Source organism: Aptenodytes forsteri, unplaced genomic scaffold, assembly GCF_000699145.1.
Source record: "Aptenodytes forsteri isolate BGI_AS27 unplaced genomic scaffold, ASM69914v1 Scaffold93, whole genome shotgun sequence".
Classification (NCBI taxonomy): domain Eukaryota; kingdom Metazoa; phylum Chordata; class Aves; order Sphenisciformes; family Spheniscidae; genus Aptenodytes; species Aptenodytes forsteri.
The window spans coordinates 4,721,429-4,747,931 of record NW_008794665.1 but is presented as its reverse complement, the minus strand read 5'-3'; the positions used below and the strand labels follow the sequence as shown (position 1 = coordinate 4,747,931).

General features: G+C 38.9%; 1 protein-coding gene across 1 annotated transcript in view; it reads right to left on the bottom strand.

Annotated features, from left to right (window-relative positions):
• The window catches only part of METAP1 (methionyl aminopeptidase 1), a 20,642-nt gene extending 2,767 nt beyond the window's left edge, over positions 1-17,875 (bottom strand). The window contains 10 exon segments of the mRNA XM_009273617.1: positions 133-198; positions 2,555-2,698; positions 5,187-5,318; positions 8,912-9,050; positions 10,539-10,622; positions 11,315-11,406; positions 12,587-12,647; positions 13,992-14,104; positions 16,440-16,511; positions 17,839-17,875. Of these exon segments, the coding sequence (XP_009271892.1) occupies positions 133-198; positions 2,555-2,698; positions 5,187-5,318; positions 8,912-9,050; positions 10,539-10,622; positions 11,315-11,406; positions 12,587-12,647; positions 13,992-14,104; positions 16,440-16,511; positions 17,839-17,875 (940 nt within the window).
• Positions 17,876-26,503: the final 8,628 nt, after the last annotated feature.

The window sequence follows — 26,503 nt, the reverse complement described above, 5'->3', positions numbered from 1 at the left end:
AGCCACAAATTTTACCCCCCCCCCCCCCCGATTTTCTCCCCCATCCCACTGTGGTGTTTAGCTGCCTGCCGGGTTAAACCACAACAATAGTAAACAAGAGTAACCATTTTACTCTCTTGGTAAATTGCTCACCTTCACAGATCATTGGTTCAATTTTAAATACATGACCTGGCTTCATGACTCCAACTGCCTTATTTTCTGCAATAAAATAAACACTCAAGTTAGAAAAAGTGACCCCATCTTAGTAAATGAATGAATCCTTGTCCTAGAAGAATACAGCAGGAATACTGTAAAGTCAGAAAAGCCCTTCAGAGATGACCCGTTCACTTGTCCATTTTTAATTCTACATTAAGATTTCCCTTAGTTCTTTCCTTCTCTCCTTCCTCCAACACTGCAATATTTACTCAAGGAGCTTAAAATTAATTGCTGTCTTTCTCTCCAACAACTGGAGTTCAACTCCAGTTCTATAAAAACACTGAACACATGCAATACAGGAATTTCTGCAGACTTCTATGATGAAAAACATCATTAAAAAAATCAATAAAAATAAGAAGCACTTAAGATATTCAGAGAAGGCTTGAAACCTCTTAATTTGTTTCCACTGAACCATTAGCTCCAATAAATTGTCAAAATATGATAGCAGTTAAGTAATCCCGTGATTCCATTTATGAAAGACATTGCCCCCCTCATTACTCTGGGTAGTGGGGTCACAGTAGTGTCAGGATGATAACGCTGTATTTCTTTAGCTAACATAAAAAGGCAGAGAATTTCAAGGCATCCAGGACAATAATACTGGAAATTTTTGATGTTATATACACCAAAAATGTTTATGTGGAGGCACATGAACTGATGCACAGCACGTCTCTAGGAGTGTAGTTTGACTGAAGAAAGGCTTCAGCCCTTTTCCTCTGCCCTGTTTCACCTTGAACAGCAGTGCAGCTTAGATCTGACTCAGCCTAGCATGTGAGAGCTGGAACAAACTCCACTATCGCACAGGAACCATTAGCTCCAAGCTACTTTGCTGCTGTAGACAATTTGCATCAATTCTTACATACAGATTCCCCATCCCCCAGTCTACTCTACTTGTGTAAATTTATTAAACTGTCTAAATCACCTAGATGCTTTAAAAATGTCAGACATCAAGCAGACAACAGCAACCAGAATGTTTTTCTTTTACTTAAAAGGTCTTGCCTCTATCTCCCTCATCTGCTGGTATTTCTTGCTCTCAACACTTACATTGAAGTTTCTGGTCTTCTGCATCTGAACAGATTTTGTCCTTTATTCCTTGTAGTTTTCATGATTTTGTTAAATAATTTAAAGGCTTATAAAATGAGCTTTTTGCTTTTAAAAATCCTTTCATAGTAAGCCAGAAATAAGCAGCAGCTTTCTTTTTTTTCCCTCCAAGAGGCTTTAAGTCCCTCAGGTCTTTCCACTTTGCTTTTGCTGTGATTCTGTATTTAAAAATACCAGAAAAAAACCCCAGCATCTTCCTTTTTGGGAACAGTCATTTTGACTCAATTAAAAAAAGTTCAAAGTTCCCAACAGCCAGGAAAGATAGACATTTCCTTTTTCTCGGATTGCATTTTAATTGGTATAAAATGCCTCCCATCTCCAAAGAATCCAGATTTTCTTCATTTTACACAACAAGTAAATACCAGGAATTGATACCCTTCTAGCCTGTGATTAATAGATTTTCTCTGTTCTCTGAAAAAATAACTTAGGGAAATGATGACATGAAAAGTCAGGGATTGCTAGATTATAACTATAACCTGTGTTAAAGCTCATTAGGAGATGGGAAGATGGAGGCATCAGTCAGGTCTGAGGAAATAAATGTCCTATCAGGGGAGCTTTGCAGCTGAAGTAGGAGTGAACTGTTTATCACTGCTTAATGATATTTATTCTATTCTTAGTTGTCCACTGACACTTACCCTTCTCTCCTTTGCCTCTGTGGATGCAGTTTTCTTAGTCCTGCTGGCAAAAATTGTTATGGGGACACTGCCATTTCCAAAAACTAAAGCTGAGAACCTGCTGGGGGAAGGGTTGCTCCTCCTCTGCCACACACTACAAAAGTTTCCAGGAACACCAGATCACAACACCCAAATGAAGAAAAGTGAAACGTAACAGGATCCAGATTCGGGCATAACACCCATCTATACCGTTCAAAGAGCCTTTTATTTACATCTGGAAATGGCAGTAAGTTTTTGCTTAGACCTTCTAAGGATAGAAACATTTGCCCATTCATGTCAGACAAGGATGTCTAAAGGATTAGTTGGGAATTCAGGCAAAACCATTAAGCATTTACCCAGTACAGATGAGAGTTAACACTAACCATTACTGAAGACACAGATTGTCTCAGTATATAATATATTCACCTTATTTAGGTTCATGCTATGGACCAGAGTTTAGAAAAAAATTATTTCACAAGTGCGAAAATGCTAACTTGATGGCTGTCAGGCAACATGCTACTTTATTAGAATGTAAGCAAGAAGTAAATTGGGTACATTCATTGCAAACCACTTGTCTATAGGACAACCCAAAGGGAATGAATACTCACTGGCATAATGTGGCACGTTAGGGGCCGTATGGAAAAGTTTATGGATTCCATGCCCACAGTAGCTCCGAACCACTGAAAATCCATTTGCTTGAGCATGTTTCTGAATAATGTTTCCCAGTTCTCTGTACCGAACACCAGGTTTTACTGCAAAATTAAAGAGAGACAGATGGAAATGTATAGAGCTTTCTTTCAACATAACTAACCATCAAACACCATTCAGGCTAATATCTCTGTAGCACTCATGGCTTGTTCTAGTATGCAACTTCCTATGATCTCTTAATCCACCAAGTATATAAGTGAGTGCAGTAACATGAGAGAGGGAGGAAACAGTCTCATATAAAAGAGAAAATGAGAGAGAACAACTACTCCTTCTCCACTAGAAAATAGAACACTATTTTCTTCCTTTCGTGGATGTAATTGCTCATATATTAAAAGGATGTTGAAGTTTGAAGACTTTCAAAGTACTTGGTAACTTCTCATACCCAGAGTTGTACTGCTTCTTTCAATGAATGTATGAACTATACTTTAATATACACTTATCTCTCTACTACTATATGAAAAGTGCACGCAAATAAAGAGGAAAAATGATTATACATGAAGGACCAAAAAGGGAAAAAAAGACAAAACAGGTATCTCTACTCTTATTCAAGATTTTTAGTGGCAACGCTACAGCAAATAAGAATCTTCATATGCAGGACAAACTTTTTTGACAACCCTTTTATGAAGCCTTAAAAGTTAGAGAGTTTGAAACAGATGAAAATGGTGTGAAAAATTAACTTTGAGCACTTGGACAAGGCAATAATAATACCATAAAAGCAACAATGCCTCATCCATCAGTTAATGAAGATGCATACCAAAAGCAACCCTGAGTGACTAAAAAGAAAAAAGAACGTTGTGTGGTTATGGGGAGCCATCTTAAGCAGAGTTCACATACATAGCTAAAACTTTATGTGAAGCAAGCCATTTAGTTCAATTCTCTGCTAATGTAAACGACTACAACTTAAATCAGTAAGCTGAATTTACAGAAAATAACAATAAATTTAGATTACTGGAATGTGCATGCTTTTCCCAAAATACAAGAAAAAGACATCGTGTGGAAGAGAGGAAAAGTTGATCTGTTGGTCCTGTGCTAAATAGTTGTGAAGTAGTACCATCTCCTTCGGGCCTGACAATACCAAGCAACTCATCTCAACGCAGCAAGGAGCCCTCTGCTTCTCTCTCTCATACAAGTCTCCTAATTAGAGTTCTGCTGGTCCAAGGCCAAGAAATTAAGATGATTTAAACAGGGTAGAGGTGACCCTTTTTAACAGCTGAGACACTTGCTGCTAGAATTCCTACTAGCAGGGAACGTCTAAAACCCATTAAAACCTGTTACAGCATCTAAAAAGTTGGTAAAGAAAAGTTACACTGAGAATTTAAATCTCATTATAATGAACACAAAGGTGAATTTCTGTCATAGTTTATACATCAAAGCCAGGATATGAAAGATAGAGACCACACGTATAACATTTGCTATAAAAATAAAGTACAGGAGCAAAGATAAACATTGTTCTGATTTAGCTCTGAAAAACAAAGTGGTCATTTCAGAATAGTAATCCCACATAAACAGGTAATCTATATTCTTCAACTGCTCAACTCTGCAGTATTTTCTTGATCACACAACAGATACGCAAGACATCGTTCATAGGGATTTTTGTCTTTTCAGCTTGGCTCGCTAGCTCCAAATTATTAACCAAAGTAAGTTCATTGTAATTTTTTTTTTCATTTACTTTTGATTAAATGCAAGTTTAAAGCCTTCATATATAGCACCTTAAACTTCAGTCTTTAGAGGTCATGAAGTGAGTAAATTTTATTGGAGTTTTTAAGAAGTTGCAGGGTATAAAAATGTACAGACGATACAAGTATTTCCAGGGACTTGGGAGATTTTTGTTTTGTTTTCTTTGTTTGTCTAACAGAACTTAATATATTCCTTTGTGAATGAAGTTGAGCATGACATTCTCTAGCTACCTTTGTATCTCATCGTATGTCTCAATGAAGCTGTCCTGAGTTATATCTAAGCAACATAATTAAAGTTCTGTGGGTACTGAAGGATATGGATCTGTCTTCTCTGGCACACTCCCACAGTTCAAAATCAAAAGCTCATAATTAGCTTTATGAAATAACCATCAGGTTTGACAGGGGTAAAGAGATATGTTTAAGTGTTCAAACAATGTTCTACCTTATCGGTTCATTGTGCAACACCATACAAAAGTAGGAAGCCATACTTTGGTTTTCCAAAACATACTTTGTCCATCAAGTTCTCTAAACTACTCAGATCAAGGATGTCTTATTCATCTAGCTAATAGTCCAAATAGGCTGTTTCCATGTAAATATATCATCATATGTGGATCAGCTCAGCATCAATTACATTTTCCTTGCCAACCCACATTTCAAATAAAAGTTGCAACCACCACCCACAGAACAGTGCCATTTGAAGAATCACTGTATTATACAATACACATCATCTTCTGGCGACACACACTAACGCTTCGGTGTTCTACAACAGAAGTCACTCCCGGGTAATAGCAAATATGAGCACTCAGTGTTTGAGAACCAAAACCATAATGCTTCAGGCCCTAGTCACAGGGTTTACCTGCATCGATAGCTTGCATTAGGCACTCATAAGTTGTTTGGACAAGCCTCCTTGCACCCTCATCAACCTCTCCAACATAAAATGTCTCGTTCAGATCTCCATGGTAGCCATTACGATAGACAGTAATATCCACTGCAAAGAATACCAGACATATTGTAATATTAGCACTGTATTTCTCACTTCTTGTCTCTTGATTTGTGAAAGGACAAACACACACATGTAAAAACATAGTATTGTAATTGTGAAGTTATAAGATTACTTTGGAAGAATTTCAGATGTAAACTCCTCCAGCAGAATCAATGCCATCATACTTATCCTGTAGATTCTGTAGAATTAATTAATAAGATAGTTTCACTGGTCAACGGTTTGATTTAATAAAAAAAAAAAAAGGGGGGGGGGGGGGGAAAAAAACCCCACTATTTGCCCCTAAAAAAACCAGCCAAAAAATTATAGTAATTTTACATGTGTACACAGTAATAGCAAAATATAGAACTATGTAAAGGCATTACATTTTGCAAGAAAAAGATTAAAAAGTATATTTTTTTAGTTTTCTCTTTCTACTTAAAAGACCTTATATCACATCAAGAAGAAAGGAAGGGGGGAGAGAAAAAACCCCCCACCAATGCAACACAGACACAGCAATCTCATGATTGATTTTCTAGGTAAATATAAAAACAGGAAAGAAGCTCTTTGCTCCATGGTGATTTACCTGGTTAAAATATTTTCTTAGAATTAATTCCAGCACTAATAGGGGGAAATGAAATTTAAAAAGGTATGTAATCATGTTTTAACCCATATTTTAACTTCAGTAATTTCTATGCATGTTTAGAAAAATAAGTCATACCTTTACAAAAATTGTAATACCAAAACCCATTGCTTCCAGCCAAAAAGGTAAAATTTCTTGAATATTAAATACACAGCAACTTTCCAATAGTACTCCTGCCCTAGGAAAACACACCAAATGACTTAAACCTTTTTCTTTTTTCTTTCAAATGAAAGAATTTAAACATTCAGTATCAGGCAAACAGCAAGAATGAGAAGGGCATGATTAAACAACCGAGGTTTAAAAGAACGTATAATAAGAGTTTATAATTCTGTTGCAGCAAAACTCTAACTTGTTTGCTTTGTGTATAAAGTTGGTTTTAAACTAAAAGTGATATAACTCATTCTTGAAAAATAGCAGCATAAGTAGTTTTAATGAGGAAAACAAAAATCTTTTTTAGTTTAATTCATTCCACAAAAAAGATAGGTTTTTTTGGATTAAGAACATCCATACGAGATGCTTGTTGCAAATAGTCCTTTTACAAAACACAGGAACAGGCCTATCAGTTTAGACATAGCTGTCATCTATTCTAGTGTCCTGTCTCTCATAGCAGATGAGTAAAAAATTAAAACCTGCCCTCATATAGTCATTATATATAGTAAACACATGCAAAATATTCTAGATTTGCGTATCAAGTTGACTTCCTGTGGTAGAACGGGTACTTTTGTGTTTAACAGACTTTGTCAGTAGCCTGGTAGGTCTAATAGCTGCTAGAGTACCAAAACCACTAGAATAGTTACTGAACTGCTATTCTGTGGAAGAAATCCACACGCAGACCCCCCATAGGTAAATAGCCATGAAGGAAACTGTACTGAGCAGTAATACTTTAGGAATATGGAATATGAGTCGCTTAGAGAGACTAGTGCAACCTTGATAAGAAAATGTGGGGAAAAAACCATTGGTGTCAACAGTAAATCTGTACTACTGGCAAACATTTACAAAAGAAATTAACACCGCACAAAAACAATACTGCCTGTTGTCGATGCATGCATGTGCAGGGTTACACTATACTCACTGCATGACTGCACGGGAGTACTGGAACATTTTGACCAGTGCACATCTCTAGTAACAGAACAACAGGACTGTATAGAAACCAGCACCCTGGTAACTTATCCAGGTAAGTTTCTTGTGATCTGTATATCAGAGCTCCTTAGCACAGTGTCCAGACTACTTGCTGCAAAGAGGCTATTCTCTATAGGCCACATGATTACAAGACCTTCTCTTGACGCTGCCAGATTTGGCCAGAACATCTCCCTTTGCAGAGAGATCAGCTTTGTTTACGAATCTGCTCCCAGGGACCAGTACGATTACTAAAATGTTATGATGCCCTGCTCGGAGCAGGGGGTTGGACTAGACATCACCTGCCAGTACCTTCTGGATGAAGTTTAGCCGTGATTCTAAAAACCTGTTTTGGACTCTGACATGGCCACCTTTTGCTTCCAGCAGGCTAAAAAGTTTTAAGTAAAGAGGAAGATGGGCACTTCCCTCTATTATTCGCTGGGCACATTCCCTCCGAAGTACTTTTTCTATCTCCTCCTTTGTACCCTGTTTTGTTCTTTCTATTAAAGAGGCTTACCAAAAGGAAACCTACGAGACTTGGAAGTCTTTTGAGCCCATGGGGAATGCATGTTCAATCCACAAAGCGTGGACCATTTTGTAACAAGACCTACTCAGCTACAAAAGAGGAAACTAGTTCTTCCTCATCAAAACAAAGCAGAAGGCTCAAAGCTTGGGCAAGTGCAGTCAGGGCAGGGATGTGAACAAAGGTATGACTAAACCCTCTTATAAAAGGTGTTTTCCAGTGCTGAGGTACAGCCTTGGCATGCAAATAGTGGAGAGGTGAGGCACTGTGTAGACAAAGCCAACCTAGTAAGCTTAACTGGGCTTCTTAGTTTGGACTCCAGCAATGCCAGAAAAGCTGGCAACAATAGAGAGCTGTGCAAAGGCATCATCTTTGAAATTAAAAAAAGATAAAGGAGCTTTGACCAAATGGTTACATGTACGCTACAGCTCAGAGCTATCAGCCAGACCAAACCTGACCTAGAAAGGGGCAACCATCATGAGGCTTGCTCTGAAAAGGCTGGTACCTACAGCACTGAGCTGTAGACTTAGTAGCTATTATTGCATGTTAATATATATCAAATATCTGACAATCTAAAAGGATTCCAACCTGCTTCTAGAGGTATGACAAACCTTAGGATACACTGGTATTTATTTACGGATAAGAGAAAAGCAAACCAATGCAATAAACAAAGGTGCAAATGTTTGTACAAACCAAATGTCATTAATTTTTACTGCCAAACCAAGAAGAAATGAATGGGAAAACAAAAAATGGTCAAGTAATTTATAAAAGTATCCCTCATCACCCAAGAAGGCCTAAGTACTTTGAGTACCATGAACAAAAAGCAGCTGGTACTGTTAGGCTGTGAGATGCTCAAAAAAAGTGTATGTTTTTTAATATGCACCTATACAATGCCTCACCATTAGGATCCTTTACAGTCATCACGTCCGTAGCAAAATCTTAAGGATCTAGAGCCATCTAATTAAGAATTCACACAGAACTAATCCAGTTGAATAATTCAATATACATTTTATTCACTATTTATACAGTCTGGAACGACTGGAACCCAGCCCACAAGTGGAATACTCAGGCACTATACTAATGCACAGACCAGGGTAGAAGAATTTTAAAGCTCTTAAAGTGGACCAAACTTTTGAAATTATTTTATTAAACTCATTAATTTAAATATGTAAAGAGCAGAGGTTAATTGGTAAATGAGAACAGAAGCCTCTCTTAAGAAGCTGTTCCAATCATATCGCCTGCTAGTGAAACCTCACCTTACTGCATGGTTTAACTGGATATAAGGTAGGAATGTTGAAGGTTAATCTTCATAGCACTTACCATTAACAATATCTCCCTCCTGCAATGGCCTCCTGTCAGGAATTCCATGACAGATCACTTCATTCACTGATGTACAACACGACTTAGGGAAATTATAGTAATTCAGAGGGGAAGGATAGCAATTCCTTGCAATACAAGCCTAATTTAGAAAATACAATTTACACTTTACATTAGTAAGTTTTGTACAAAGAAAAAACATATGCACAACAGCTTTACAATAAGAATAATACGCTGAAAAGCAGTGACTCTTGAAAATAACATTCTTCAAGCATTTTTTGGCATTACAGTATTTTGTTATGCTTTGCATTTCTTACCAGGAAGAAAGTAAAGCTTCTTTAATTTTGTTTCTACTCATTTTTATGTTCAACTACCAATGCTGAAATATTCAGGTTTAAAACAATGCATGGCAATATTTATTCAGCTAAAAAACCAGCCATTTTCAATGACTGTTTTTTAAGCACCTGGTCTAAGACTAAGTATTTTTGCAAAAACACACAAGCTAGACAAAAAAAAACATTTAGCACTACTCTTTCACCCCTAACTTTAAAAGCTTAAGCTGCTTCCTTTGCATCACTCTAATAACCTTTTGGGGATTTTTGCAAAACTGACACATACATTTTATATATACATACATATACACACTAAGTGACATACTATGTTAACTTTTTTCTTTAAAAAAAAAAAAAATACTGTTTTAAAACTGCAAAGTACCAATTAGGGATGTCGGTCAGTATCAACAATCTGCCATGCAAAAGTTTCCAAAAACTGCTGAGGAGGGATAACACCATTTTAACTACTAGTTGTTCATATTAGACAGTATGCATAAGCAAATAATTTAGTGTTTACTGCAGTTCAATGGAAATCTCCGGCCTAATCAAACCAGAGTAAGTTCCTTACAATCTTGGCTCAACAGCTGCAAATGCAGATAAAAAGAACAGCAACCAGAAAGCTCTCTAACAAACTTAACTATACCAAAATCGTTGCCTTCCCCACAGTGCACACAAGTATCCTCAATTATCAGTTTACATGCCTTATAGAAAAGATAGCAAAGAAAAATAAAATTTACACAATTCAAGTATCTATGAATAGTTAAGCCAGGAAAATACTTGAACATGTATTTCAAATACTTTGCTGGATTGTGGCTTTAGTTTGCCTGACTGCATCAAACATCTTGTTTCAATTCTTTCTCAGGCTCCTCAGTTCTGATTCCCAATCATAAATATTAAACTCTCCTCTGTACGTCTTAACCAACAACACAGAGCACAAGAAGTCCACGGCCTACATATGATGTTCTTTATATAATGGTATCTGTGGAGCAAAAAGGGTTTAGAAGAAAGAAAATTATACAATGTTAACCGAGAAAACAGGAAGAAACTTAGAGGGAATCTGAAGCCGGAAATCATGGAAGGAACTAATACAGAGAGTTCCTAACTCATTTTGAATCTACCATTGCACTGTAATGTATTTCTAACATCTGCACTACCCGCTAGCTGCAAATCGGGAAACAGTTCAAAATAAAGAAAAAGAATTCATGCAATAACAAAGAAAACCACACAACAATCATTCAAAAATAAAGAGATAGAAGAAAGCACTTAGAAACACCAGAACAACAATAAAATAACCTTACTAAATGAACAGCGTGATCAATTTCTTCAGTAGTTACACCTGCTTTCACCATCATGGCAGCAACATCCAATACTTCTCTAGCAAGCTGCAAACGAAACAATAGTACCGATTTAAAGTAAGACCAGGACTACTCCCTAGAAGATTAGCAACCCATTTTCTACAGCTACACCGAGATTGCTAGGAGAGCTGGGTAGACCTGGGCTCCAGAAAGACTTCGAGATGTCTCCAGGTTACATTACTAAGCCCCCTCTGTGAGATTTGAAAATATCCCAATTAAGATTTGGACCACAATTCCCTTGAATACCATAAACTCAAATCAGACTACCTAAATACACTTCAAAGTTTGACTTTATGCATAAGGAAGTGATTACAATTGAACAGCTCTTTTTCAAAAATTGTTCGGGATGGGGTTCTTCTTTGCTTTTTAGTTTTTGCTTAGTACTAATAACTCTAGAAGAGGAGAAAGTTCTGTTCTCGTTTATGCACTATAAAATATATTCTTAACAGTAACAACATTTCAGCCACAGATTATCTCACTAGTAACAACAAAGCCAGAAAACAGATAAAAGTCATCCTTCCGCTTGCAAAATAGTTTACTGTGAATTGGGAGTCAGAAGGAGAGAAAAAGCAAGAAAATACCAAATTTCCCAATCTATTTTTCAGTGCTCGAAAGTGGTTTGAAAGTTTGTACTCTCAAATGTGCTGTCAAACTGGTAAAATCACTATAGATTTTTAAAGAATAAAAGCACTTCGTAACGAAAACTAAAACCACCTTACCCTACACACTACTCGCATCCCTTCTATATCCTCAGATGAGAGTATTTTTATTTGAGAGGTTCCTTTTAAAGCCTGTTCTGATTCAGACATTCCTGAAAAGAAAAAAGGGGGAGGAGGGAAAAAAAGAAAGAAAAAAAACCATGTTATATAGAGGAGTGATTGCTACACATGTCCAATCGAGGAACTTACTTAGCTTACCAATGGCAGTAAGAGTACGTACTTTCTCACCAGACTAAAGTAATGAACCCACCAAGTCATAGCATTATCATCATTATGCTGATTAATTTGAATTCATAAGCCTTCCACAATATTGTAATGCCCACATGTGCTCAGGATGCCCGTTCACTTACTGCATAAAACCATCATGTCCAATTAGTCAAAACACAACCTTAAAAATCAAATTTACAAGGAAATTATTTTATTCATAGAAAAGTTTTTTTTCTTTTTTCTTTTAGCTGCTTTAGAGATAACATAATAATAAATAATATTCTAAAAAAGCCATAAAGGATCATATAAGCTTGTGAATATCTCTAGTTACACTATTGCAATAATCTTCTGATGAAAATGTGTAAATTCTTCCTACCAAATTCTGTGCAAGCTCAGTTTTATAGTTGAACAACCCCCTAAAAGGCACTATTTCGTGTTGTTTAAATATTTACATTCTGTAAAGAATAACTAAAGAACAGCTGAAGATGTAAAAATAATTCTAACAGACTTTATAGCAGCTTTTTTGGGAAATGCAAAGCACCAACACCGATATAAAAAAGGGAAAATACCAAAACAAACCAATAAGCAAGTAATTTTGAATGTATTCCCTCTGTGTCCAAAAATAGCGGGAACTCATATTTCAGTTTTCTTTTGGAGGTTGCTTACTGCAGTTTTGTTTGGTTTTGTTATAACACATTTCCAACAGATACACTGATGTCACTGAGAATGGCTTAGCAGAATTCACCTGTGACAGCCAACTTACTGCTGTTTGTTATGAAGTTAACCACAGGACTAGGACTTGCATGGGTTTTTTTTCTTTTCTTCCCTGAACACCTTTGAAAGATAACACATTACAAACTTTGGACTTCCAAAAAAATACCTGTAACCATTATTTCTGAAAAATCAGTAAGTTAATGTTGGGGAGGAAGAGGTAGAGTGAGAAGAACAGATAAAAGAAGAGGTTCCCTTCTCCAGCATCTCCTTCATGTTTTAAAGGCTTTTTCAATTACAAGAAAAATAGAAAGCAAACATAACACTCCATAATTGTGATTTGTTTCAAGTTACCTAGCGGGTGATCAGCATAATCCGGTCTCTGAATATAACTTGGCACAGGTCTTGTTGGTGTCTAAATAAATCATAGTCGAAGCTGGTTAGGTTGCAAGAATACTTACTATAGTCACAAAAACAGAGACTCATGCAGCAAAATTAAATACGGTGAAATACGGCTAATGCCACTTAGAAAAAGTTGTGAAGTGTGCAAACACTCCAAAACAGTTCCAATTTTCATTTCTCAAAGATTCTCCTGTTACCCTTTATTGCTTTCGTATTATACAACCTCTAATAGCCAACTTCACAGCTTTGTAAAAATCAAACTTTCATGTGTCAAGTAAATGAAACAGGTTTTATTACATATTATCCCTGTTACATTGTAGTGTTTATTCTGCTACTTTCCAGACTGCAAATGCACTGGTGCCAAATACATCCTTCCTCTCTCTGGTTATTAGTGTCTATTAGCAAGATCGTTATTTCTAATCATCACCCTAGTCATTAGCACTTTTTATTATAGTTTCATTTGCATCAATCCTACAGCAGTCAGAAGACAAGAAAGCAAGTGTTCAGCAATAACACTACTAAATTACTTGGCCGGTGACATATCCAAAACACCCTTTCTCCAACGACACTAACAAACACACATGGGCTCAGGCTCTGTTCATCTGTTCTCTGATGAGCCTCTAACAGATGGAGAAGACTATAGAGAGGATGCCACAGGGGCAGCATTTCTAGCACAGGCCAATTAGAAAAGACACATGTAAATACAATGCCATTATTCCTGTAAAAACTTTGGCTTATTCCATGTACAAACTTGTACCAATTTAAAAATACAGCTATACTGAGGTCATCTTCTAAACTCACCTTTCACAGCTGAAGATGTTACTGACCTCAGTTATTCTTCACCATTCCAGTGCTGGAAATTACTATAACCTCTGTTCCTTCAGCAGAGCTGTTCATCAGCTTACTCACCAGGTTCTTTCAAACCACTTACATAAAACAATATAAACCCATTTATTTAAATTCTAAATTAATTCACCTGAGTTTTTCTGAAACAGATTACTCCATTATTGGTGAGAACAGTCAACGACTAGGAGAAGACATCATCTGAACTAGCAGCAGCTTTTTGCTGAACAAATGTCAAAATGTACAGCCAAAAGGTATGAGCTTAAGCCTGTTACTGATGCATGTTACCTCACAGGCACTTCCTTCATTTTAAATATACCAAGAGATAGATAAAATTAAATCAAAATGAACCACAATAAGGACACAGTCATACATGTCCTTGCCATCAGGTTCAGATTGTTTAAGAAGCTCTCCTCTCTCAGCTAAAATGTGGGAGGTAATCAGGTCAGGACTGGTCCATTAGTTGTTACAGAACGTAGCAGCGCTGGAGTACAGAGTGGCACCTATTGCTTACCAGTGGATAGTGTGGCCTGAGTTTACCAGTATATCGATAACCAGACCAGGGATTTGTGTTAACGTCACCTTCCAGGGTCCAAGAGGAAACTTCACGCTTAGCTTTTTCATCTTCTGAAAAGACAAAAAAAGAAAAAAAAATTGCAGCAGCAAAATCAGTCCTACTAAGAATAAGAACTGTGGGGTCCAGAAAGTGACTTAGAAGCATGTAACTCTAGATTTGACTCTTTCTGGTGTTTTAGATACTGATATATGAAAGTGCAAGTAGCAGTTGTTATTTTGTATTGCCCTTAAGTTTTTCACATTCAAAATTCACATCCTGCCAGCTCTATCTTTATTCAATAGCAAACTGGGGCATGTCAGGACAGCAGTACTGAATGCACAAACGAAGTGTAGTAATTATTTAAGCTGCTCTTCATTCGTAGTTCTAAAACATAGTTCTGTGCTTGTTTTCATTCTTGGGAAAAAGCATATTTCTACAGAAACACTCATTATCCCTTCAATTAACACCCTTGCACTGTAGATGAATGTTCCTTTTCTGTGATTTCTCTTAGCATTCAGTGACAGAAATGACCTGGGGTGGGAAGGAGAGTATGCAACTGTTAAGTTTCAATATATGCAGCCTGCTACCCCTCCAGATCTGATGGAGAGAGTGAGGGTGCTGCCATTTCTGCATTTCAGGACAGGCAGTGCGTGCACCTTACAAGACGGTCCCAACCTGCTGGAGGTTCCCCGCTCTCTCAACCTTGTGAAATTCATGTCTGATGTGGTCCAGTGACTGACTTCATTCACAAATAACACAGTCCTAACAGGGCAGATTGAAGGTGTTTACATAAAGGATTGAAGCAAGTAGGTCATAAGCATTACCAAAAGGAAAAATATCTACTCGGAAAGAGGAGGCAAGGGTTAAGAAACAGCACGGTAGCATTAATCTTTAACTCATAACCTAATAACTTGTTTGTTTTCTCTTTTTATATTTCACAAGAATGAAGAGATGGCAAAAGGTCTGCCACAGCAAGCCCTAACGTGAGTTCCTCAGAGTCTCTGTGGCTGACATCTGAGCCATCTGCTCACATGACATTCAGTTTAGATGAACCACTGAGCAATAATAATTTAAAAATCCAAAGTTTTAAGGAAGCGATATTTTGGATTCCCTTGAGATGCTTCAGTAGTTCGTTGCATTGAGGTCTTGAGGACTATCAGAACCAAGCCAGCTCACCTTGGGCTCAGCAGTTATCCAGGAAGCCAACAAGCTCATGGATTTAGTGGAATCATAAAAATATTTGCTGTCAGCTAAACAATAGCATTAGAAGACTGCACCAGAGGATTACTAGAACTACTAACAAAGACAGCTTCATATCCATGCTGGTACAAAGTAATAGGATACAGAATGCAAGTGTGAACTATGAGACCCCTACGCTGGGAAGGCAGAAAGAAGGAAAACATTTATAATTGTCTGTGCTACTCCAACCTATTAACCATGCAACAATTATTATGGAAAAAATGAGTTTTATTGGGTTTTAGGAAAGGAGGAGGTAAATTACTTGAGGATTTGAATTTCTGCCATGCCACTTACTTTTTAATCCCACCTCCCTTTTAAGCAGGGCTTGATGAAGATGATCAGGGAGGTGGGGGGGAGGAGGCAAGGGGGACAGAACTGGCATCTGCTCTCTCTTTTTGTTTGTTTGGTTTTAAACTCATGGATTATTTTTACTACTCAGGTAAGGGAGAATCTACCAGTCTACTAGTATTTCTGTGCCAGAGCTACCAGCTGTAACTAAGGCATACAGATACTCTTATTATCCTCAACTAAACTCAGCAAAATCCTAGCTATGATACATCCTCCTATCAATGGCTGCATCAGTGCACAAAAGCATTTTCCTTTTTTTTCCAAAGGGGTACACTCCAAATGTACAGAACAGCTGCACTCTGACTGGCTTGCTTGCATTCCAGCAAGTGTCTAATCACAAAGACTTCACAAGAACTTTTCCCACTTTACTGCCTTTTACTACATTAGACATCAAAATGCTATGATGGAACAAGCCTGGCAATGCCTTGCAATAATGGTTTATTATTCTCCTTGCCCTTTATTTCAGCATCCCTCTCTCTCTGTTCATATACCTGGCAATGTAGCTCAAGGAATACTTCATACAAATAGAAAAGGGAACAGAAACAGAGATTTCTGTACCACTGCCTCTGAAATTTTACATAGATCTTTAGATTACCAGGAACTGGACAAAATTTCAGATATGCGGAATCCAGTGCCAGATACCTTGGAAAAATCCATACCGTTCTTAGACACAGAATGACAGAACAGTTGAGGTTGAAGGGACCTGTGGAGGTCATCTGGTCCAACCCCCTGCTCAAGCAGGGCCGCCTAGAGCCAGCTGCCCGGGACAAAAAAAATTCAAAACAATATAAAAATGGATTTTAAAAAAAATGTACTTACTTGCTTTCTTGTGTAATAACTTGTGAGTGGCCCAGCTTCCCTTAAAGCATTCCTAGAATTGCAAACAAAATATATATGTGTGTGTGTATATATAAATATATATATGTTTTAAGTAGCATTATCCTGGACAGACATGCCATCCCCACAAAATAGAGAAGCAACTGTATTTTAAAAGAAAACTAGAAGACTGATTTTACTAACCCTTGTAGCAACACACAGTAAATGCTACTGTAACTGCTAGTCTTAACAATAGAAAACACTACATTCAACAGTTTATGGGCCAGAATAGAGAGAAAGCATAGCCAGATGCGCCCATCACAATGACACACACTGATCTAATCCTATCTACTAAATATTGTCCCCTTATCAGTTTAATGAGTAACTAAACCTGGTTGCTCCAGGTTGGCTGAAACACAGAGCCTACCTCCATACCAGATCTTACAGCATTGCAGTGGGCAGGATGGTCCACCCTTGGCTCCTACAAGAAGCCACCTCCTCCTGCTAATTGTGTTCTTTCTGCCTCCTTCCCCAGCATAGGAAAGCAACCAAGGCCAATCAGCACAATCACAGGGGAACAAATGAAAAAAATTGGGGGGGGGGGAGTGAGGGCTATTGAATGGAAATAGGAAATTAAAAAAAATATATAGAGAGAGAAAGTTGAAATGGAAATCAAGAAAAGAGTGACTGTGAAGGAGTTTGTCTTTTTCTCTCCTTCCCAAGTACAAATAGAGCAGTTCATGCGACAAACAATGAATCAGCAAAGGGGCAGATGGAAATGGCTGGCAGCTGGAGAAGAATAAAGACTAAGGTGAAGGAAAGACATGAAAAAAGGAGAGATTGAAGTAGAAAAGCTGCAGAAGGCAGCATTAAAGGTGATCCTTTAAGGTGCTAATTAGGAAATTACTTGGTTTTGTAGCAGAAAGTCTAATTCAATGGCTAGGTGCATTCAAAACAACTATTAGGCAATGGCTAATTCCAATCATTTACAATAACAGCTGAATTTCTGAAGAGAGAGGCAGGAAGCAAACTGTTTTCCTTTATAAGAAAAGACAATACTAATGTTGAATCACCAGTGTAAAACTACCATCCAGAGCCAACAACTGATTCAACCTAATGTGTACGACACTCAACCAAGACAACAGATCTGTAAACTAAGCCCGACATATAACATTCTACCCCTGCTTCACGGTTGCTATTGAGCAGTCTTAACTGTCTACTCCTGTGGAGTCATCTTCTCCCCATTTTCTCGTTAGTCTTGCAACCAGTAGTTATCAAATTGTATCCACAAGACCACAGCAAACTGGTGCACAAGTATGCCTACGTTCAAAGAGACCCTGTTGTGTGCTATTTCCCTCATTACCAAAACCAGTTGTTTGTTGTCTTCTCCTACGCCACATACTTGAAATCGCCACATTCTCCGGACTGGCACTCGACATGCCATGATGCTACGTAGTGGTCTGGGCAACAAGAGGCTTTGAAACCAACACTTTAGATTACCAGAAAGAATGTCTTTTTGAACGAGCAGCGGAAGGTTTTACTGTCACACTTGTATAACCCGCTGCATACACAGACCTTTGCGCTGCACTATTATCTGTTTTCTGTTGGAGACCTGGGAGAAAAGGAGCAAGTTTTAACTGAGGCCTATTTTAAGAAAAAATAAAAAAGCTAAAACCCCTATTTCAAGGACACTAGAAGCACCAGTATGGGTTTAATCCCCTTTTAAACACCAGGCCTCTGTTCTGAAGCAGAAGGCGGCTTATACAGCTAAGGACTTAGAGCAGCTACCAAGTCTGCAAATCTAGAATCCACTTCTAGGGATATAAAGGAGCATTTGGGGAATGAAGACATACATCAGCTGTGGTAATTACTGGTTGTAGTTCATTCTGTCCCTCCATGAAATTTTGGGGGGTATTCTCCAATGCCATTCCTTTCTCCGATGCCAACCTCTTTCCTCTTTGCCGGCCCATAACCAGAAAACACCAGGCAAACACTGCACCGCTGGCAGTATCATAACCTGACAGGCTCCATTTTGGCTTTTTATTTCCTGCAGCTGTAAACAACCTAAGAGGGTCCTGCATAAGGCTGCCATATGTCTGAGTTTTCCCAAACATGTTTCCCAGATTTTACTTGCCCTCTATTTCCAGAGGAACAGCAGCTCCGTCAGAACTACTGCAGCATAACTCCAAACAAGCTGCTGTACACCGGGACATCCCAGACACGTGCACTATATGCACATCAATCAACTGCAACAAGTACACACAGCAAGTCCAAAGCATTTTTGTAAGCACAGGCTATTACACATGCAGTGTACAATCAGTGAATATCTCTGTCTTGTTCTGACACTTTTGGAAGGCACTCAAAGGATATGCTGCACATCCACCTACAACCCATGTATTTTGTGTAGGATCAGTCATATGCTTCCTGTAAGCACCGGACTTAGCGGATACACACAAACTATTTATATTCAACAACTTACTGCACAAGCACTACATTGCACATGCCTGCAGAGCTCTGCCTTGGCAATTCCAGATAAAAATATGGCAGCTGTCATCTCACAGGTTAGAGAATCATAGCTCTGGCAACAAAGCACTACCAATATACTACTGCATATTGCAAACACCCTCACCTTCTATACAGCAGGCTTCCTGACAAGCCATGGAAGAAAGCCACTCTTTCTCTCCATCTGGGCCACTTTCTGGAGAATTTTCTGGAGAAAATTCTGCTTTTCGCTGAGCCTTCTCCTCTCAGCCTTCTGCTGAGACATTTACTTCAATCTTCCTATGATCATTCCTGCCTCTAATGATTCTTCCATGTTCCTATGCCATATACAGATCAGGATAAAAAATTTTCAATGATTAAATAAACAAAATGCAGGAAAAAAAGATCCAGGGTGATTTTTAATATTAAAATGAAGAAATTAAATAATTTTTTTTCTGATACGGTTAAAAAAGGAACACATGACCTCGCATGACTATATTTGAAAACATTAATTAGCTTCAGGGGGAAAGTACACAGGAATAATATGAATTTGGCTTCAAGTTTCTTGGAAGACTTCCTGGATTTCATTTCAAACACTACATTATCCATTAGTATGTCTGATATTAATATCCCCACCCTTCTCACCTAAAGCTTTTTTTTTTGTTGCATGTGTTTTTTATATAGCAATCAAGACAGACTTGGAAACACTGAAGGGGACTGTACAAGAAGAGAGGTCAAATGCATGACCAAAAAAAAGGCAGGGGGCAGAGGGGTATTCCTCAATTTGTTCAAAGCAGTCTTGGGTACAATTAGTCTATCAGTAAGAAAAATACAATTGTGATTTTTAGACAGAGGCCATCAACATATTTAAATGTTTAACAACATTTCTGTTGTTAGCCATTATTAATTAGCAACAACATTTCTGTTAAGCCATTCTTAAGCCAATCCCACTGATTCTGTGTTTAGAGACAAGCTCAACCCACTGCTCAGCAGAACCTGTGCATTTACCAAAAGGTAACCAAAGGCACAATCAGCATTACGATCTAGAAAGATTCCTCTAGGATCACCTCATGGAAGCCATGTTATTCTGTAAATGATTTTTACCTTAAGGACTCAGCCCAACATCTATTTACTGGTTGAAATATTGACAGAATCATGCAGCATAGCAGAATTTGTTTTACAGTAGAGTGCATTTTCACTACGAACACAAGGATCACTACCAAACACCTTAGGCTTTTTTTTTTTAATCAGCCATTGAAAGAACAAAACAAAACCCTTTAAAACAGTTAGAGCTACTTAGCAAGGAATTTTTTTTTCCTATGCTTATTGTCATATTTACAGTAATAACAGGGAGCTGCTTCTTCTTTCAGTTCATGTATCCATGATTAAGACATAGAAAAGCACAGCCAACTGCAAATTCCAGAGAAGAAGAGAGTGCTAAATCAACCAAGAGTAGGATATAACGACACTGCAAACCTCTGTATAGCACAGACATAACCAAGCTAGCTTTAAATAAGCTACCCAAGTACAGGAAGCTATGCGGGCATCACAACACAGAATTCAAGGCGAACTCATAGACTGTGCTTCTGAACTGCCTTTGCAAGGTAGCAGCTCATTTAAAGTTATCTCTGCCAACTCTCCGTCAGCTATTTCCAGCCTTAAGGCTGACACTCTTCTTCAGGCTCCCCTTCACCTTCGGGTACTGCTGCTTTATACAGCCTGGGATTTGACACTGTAAATACACCTATCGGCAGGTATGCAAAAACCGCCCCACCGTACAGTTACTGAGAACTCCAACTCGTGTCCAACTTCCACAAAATCACCCCTCTCTATCCACTGTGCTCATCATTTAGAGCTGTGAATTTCCAAAAATACCTATTTTACAGGGGGAGGGAGAAGACATCTGGAATGGAGACTGTGGGGACAGACTGGCTGTCTCTTTGCATGTCATTATACCCTGAATTGTAATAGGCAAACATCTAGGAAACAGTGCCAAGCAGTACACTGTACTTAAAAATATCCTGAGCAATTTTTTTAATAGAATTTAAAAATGTCCTTTGGAATGTAAAATTGCCTTGGGCTTAATCTGAGATCATGTAGTTTTGCTTAATGCAAACTCGTTTTTAATCAAACCACCTTGAAGGTATGCAAAACAGAAGACAAAAAGCTTAAGTACAGCATTTAGCTTAAGAAAAATATCAGGTTATCAGTGATATATATCTTTAATACAATACAGATTAACTGTACATTTTATCCATAAATACAAGTATGTTGAGGAATGCAATTGTTAATACATTTGATGTTAAACTAAAACAGTTGCCTCTTTTTAGCATGCTGAACCCTATTCTTCTAGGTGTGGTACAAGCCCACAGAGACAGCCTCTGGCCTGAAAAACTCAGTACAAAATTCCCAAACCAGCCTAAGCAGCATACATGACTAGTCAGTTTTTCAGAAGAGCTGAATATGCGTTTTCAGACTCAAATCCAGGGGAAGCACCTACATGCAGCACCTTGGTATCAGCAACTTTGGCTTTCTCCTCCATCTAAAGCCATATCTCACCCTGAGACTCCTGGGTGCCACACGACAGAGCCCTTCCTTTGAGGAAGGGACTGCATTTTGTGACTCTTCAGATTTACAGAGATATACAAGTGATTTTTGAGAGTAGCGAAGGAACAACAGACCAGAGAAATTCAAACTGGACCACTCTTTCAGTACATTGAACACTAGCTCAGAAAGCCTGCCTATAGGAGTCTGAAGTTTTACTTTCATAAAGTTATGAGGACTTAGCATTTGTGCCTCAACAATAACCAGGCATTTACCACACAGGTATTTATGGTGACTTATAGGCAATTAAAAATGTCACCTTCCTGGTAAAGGAAATCTGTCAAAAGATCTTCTAGAAGACAGTATCTGCAGAGCACCATTTATACCAAAAGAAACCCATATGTGTTGCAGTTGGATCCAAGCAGCAGGTTTTAGCCTATTTTAGGCACAGCAAAGAACAGTGAACCAAGAATGAAATATGGCACTTATGTCCTACAGTCTGACACGAGAGAGGACAAAAAAATAGTTTCATCCAGGTCCACTGCTCCCCGCTCCCCACCGCCAACACACTGAAGCTGAAAGGAAACAGCAAAGTGGGGGACGGGACAACACCACTCTTCAGGATCACAATTTTTCACAAATTACCATGACCTTGAGTATCCAAAGCAGTCAAGGGCCCAGGTCTGAGTATCAGTGAAACGTGCCTCCCAGAAAGGAGTAAATCAGTATACAAACCCACTGAGAAAACAGAGCAGCATTTCTTTCCTGTCACTGGAATTTAACAAGTCATACCCCACCTCAAATGCAAAGAGCCCCGTCGGTGGGTATCCACCATCGCGAGAGAGATGCTGCTGCCTACTATACAGTTCAGAGAAATCGTTTCCCTTCAAACACCTAAAACACATGTCCAACCGTTGCTCATGGGTTGCAGCTTCACCATGTCACGGTCCTCACTTTTGACTCTAGCCAGATCACTTGATACACCTGAGCCTCTCTGGGACTGACAACACATGGGCACACAAAGCAGGAAGGTGCAACCGTTCTCCTTGAGTAAGTCAGGGCTACTATTCTGATAGCAATCTGTGGCCCCCACATCTCAGAGAAAAAAAAATGCAGCACAGGCCACTGACTTTATAATAAGAGAATGTTTCCAGTATGTGGCTAGAAATAGGTATTTCTGAATTTGGCTGGAGAAATGCCCCCACACCAGCATCCAGTCCACACCACAGAAAACTTCAGACTACTCTGTTTCATCTGAGACACTTACACAGATATAAATAGTATGAGAGAGGAAGTTTTCATGAAAGCAACACAAACCTATTAATAAGAGACCAATTTACAATTAGAAAGCTCATATAAAAGTAGTAACTGGAGATCTCAAGAACAGTTACCACTTTCCCTCTGTTTATCATCCAGCAGCTTGTAGAAGGCATAGAAGAAATGTAAATCATTTGTGTCTTTAAACACCAACTGTTTATGTATACTACATATAATTTACACGCAAGTGACATGAGTATCTATAAAGGCAGATTTCACAATAGCAAATTCATCTTAGTAAGAGGAATAACACGCTGGAGATGTGATGCTGGGCACCTGTGTTATTTCCACATTCAGAAGATAGACTGAATTACTGTATCTCATTGTAAGATGGTAAACACACGCAACACTGTAGTAAGTCTCTACAAAAGAGAAAGCAAGACAGTGAAAGAAGGTAGCTGGCAGCGACAGTACCTGATTTACCAGCTTAAATGAAGATGTTATTAAAGGTTAACAGCAGACAGAATCCCTCCGCAGAATATTCCCTCTCGTTACACCTTGGAGTGAAAGAAAAAAAATAATGCTGGGGTTCAACACACCACCTCAGAGCTCTTCCGCTGCTAAAAGCCATCTTTACTCTGTCTCCATTACCAGTTCGAAACCTCCCTGCTAGGCCAGAACTCGGCTGCCTTGGCCCCCTTTCCACCCATGACCCACAAGCACAACTGTTATTCAACAGCTGTACCCAGTTTCCAAGGTGCACAACACCCAGAGATGAAACAGTGTTGGCTCAAAGGAATTTCAGAGGATGTCAAATTACTTCAGAGCAAGCATTTTCAGGGCACGTTGTTGAGGTGTACTTCTTGATGCAGAAAGGGGGGGGGGGGGGAATAAATGACGAGAATGATGCCCTTTCTCACGGAAAGGAGATACACAAATGATAAATCCACTGGGGAAATCACTGTCTTGATACAATCTACTTGAAGAGTTCACTTCAATTCTCTAAGTGCAGTGACAAAAAATAATGTTTAATCAATCTCCTCGTTACACTGAGATTCTCAGTTCTATACTGCCTGCATTAGTTTTTCTTACAAATTTTATGTTACTATTTATAATCCAAACACATTCCTCTATACTGGTTACCTTTCTACAGTAGTTCACACTTTTCTATTGTTTATTCTTAGCATTGGAGAAAAACTCCTACAAACTTGGTTTTAGCTCTGATTGGAGTTTTGGCTGTATGAACAAGTCATCGTAGGCTTCCAAGCAAATTAATTAACCTAGCGTGCATGTCCGTACAGATGCTCTTACCCCTCAAAGAGACGCCAGGTAGCTTGTCACTCCCATCCTGCCCTCAGCCCAGAGTAAGCGCCTGCATACCTGTAGCTAACACCACTGCATTCAATAAGGACAGGTTGACTTTATGGCTATGCCCAGTTTGGGCATACATACAACGGGCAAGCCTGCTCTTTGGCAGCATGCTCCTGAAGCACTCGTGTTTTCTGATCCTGCAGTATACAGCTTTGGGGAGTTAAACATTAAAAGAAAACCCTAAAAAACCCAGAAGTGGCTCACCAAGGAATCAAGGCCAGCTTAATGGAAGGAGTAGAGACCTACATCCTTGGAGGGAGGGAATAGGACCATGCCAGCTATAATGCAGGCTGTGCTGTGAGGTGGAATGACATCCTAGGTCTACTCACTAGCTTATCTAACAGTTATTTATGCATGTAATACCACTACGGAAAGAAAATCACCAGAAGAGAGAACTTTGGAAAAGTTTTACAAATGCTAACCAGTCCAGTACTGTCAGCTGAAACTTGCTGGAAGTTTAGAGAAAATTTCCTGGCTTTTAAGACTCCTTTGCCTATCACGTGCTTATTTGAACAGACAGCCAGGTTGTCAGCAGCACCTCACCTACCCTCCTGACGGTGCTCGCAAGACACCAGTGGAGCACTGCACTGCAGCGAGTCTCCTCCATCGCACACACCAGATGATGGGGAGAGCTGGAACCTCGGGGCAGCCTGTGCTGGGCCCACAGAAAGTACTAAGGGGGGCTGAACGTCCTTGCTGCAGGCTGAACACGAGGACTCTTCTCTCAGCACGTGACATTTTTTGCACGTCTTGAAAACGGGCTGCCGTTAATTTCCTTCTCTCTTCTGTAACACGTCACCCCAAAACCTTCAAAGCACCTTTCATATGGGGAATAACTATGCTTACCTACTTTACTGATCAGGACAACGAGGCACAGTGAGGAGGAGCAACACACCCAAGGTCACTCAGAAGTAAGACGATGGGGGTTCCCAGTTCAGTATTTCATTTTCTAGGCAGGACAGCTTTATGAGCATGTAGTTAGTTATCCAGCAACCTATTTTAACAAGCTAATAAATATTTCTGGTAATTCCCCTTTTACCTTACAACAGTAGCAGATATTTCTAAAGAATGAAACCTAATATATAGATAACAAGAATCTCTGCATCCTATATAAAATTAGCTGAGTTGGGGATGGGACAGAGGGGAGTGAAGATGTTACTAGGACTCCTCACACAGGCTTGTTTGGTCTGTTAACAAATGGTTTTGTCATCACCAACTCATGTTTGTATATGCTGAAGATACATTTATGATGACTTTTACATCAGACACGTCAAAACCGGTAGTAAAATGCAGAGCAAATCCTGTAAACCAACTGTAAGCGCCACATGGGAACTAGAGATGCAGAATTGTCAGAACAATTTTGAGTTGCAGTCAATGTAATTTAGCATCGACTCCTAGCATCTGGCACCAGAGACATCAGGGGAAAGTACCAGAAACCATGCAGTGGGTGTGTTACACATGCGTGGGAAGTTTTCCCCTAGTCCTATGCAAACCATAACTACCAGTTTACATCCTGACTCAGACAAAAAAATTGTCCAATTAGGAAGTTAATCTAGCTGATGTGATTGAATGATGTTAAGTTTATCCATACAACTTCAACGATTTTACCCTGAATTATACTTCTGACAATGAAGTTCACCATTGATCTCTGAATTAAACACGAACTTCCTCACTGATGTTGACAGAAATTACACATACAAAAAGTTCACGTATTAGGCTATGTATTTTACTGTGCATTTTCAAGTTATTAAAAAAAAAAACCAACAAACCCCACTCAACAGCCATCAAACAGTCCTTCCTATTTAAATTAAGAACCAAACTATATTACCACTGTGGTAATAAAGGAGGATAGCTGAGGCCTACGGAATATGTTTAACAGGAGCCGACAGTTGTATGACAACTGGCCTAACCTGAATCTCCTTGTTTGGTACCCTTACAGTAAAATATCCACCAACAAAAAAAACTAAAAAAAATTTATAAAAAAAAAAAAAAAAAAAAAAAAGGGAACAAAAAAGAAAAAAACGGAAGGGCACCAAATCATTTTCTCAAAAGCTCATATTTAAAGGAAACAGAAAATCTGTTTTCAGAGCAACAAGTCTCCCAGTGTTTATCAAAGCCAAGCAACTCCAGAGCCAGAGCTGATGCAGACACAGAAATGCACACGCTGGAATTTGATGAGCACGTCTCATTTTGTCCCAGTAAGCCCTTATTTTTTTTTTTTTTTTTTCGGGGGGGGGGGGGGGGGCGGACCACCCAAACCTTCAGGCAGAGAAAAAAACCCCTGCAGCCTCTCACGAACGCTACGGCTGCTCTTTAGCAATCAAGTCCCGCATTACCCTTAGCCACACGGAGCAGAAGGGCTCCCGCCCCACCCGCGGCCCCCGGGCCGGCACCCCCCACGCCCCAACTCCCCC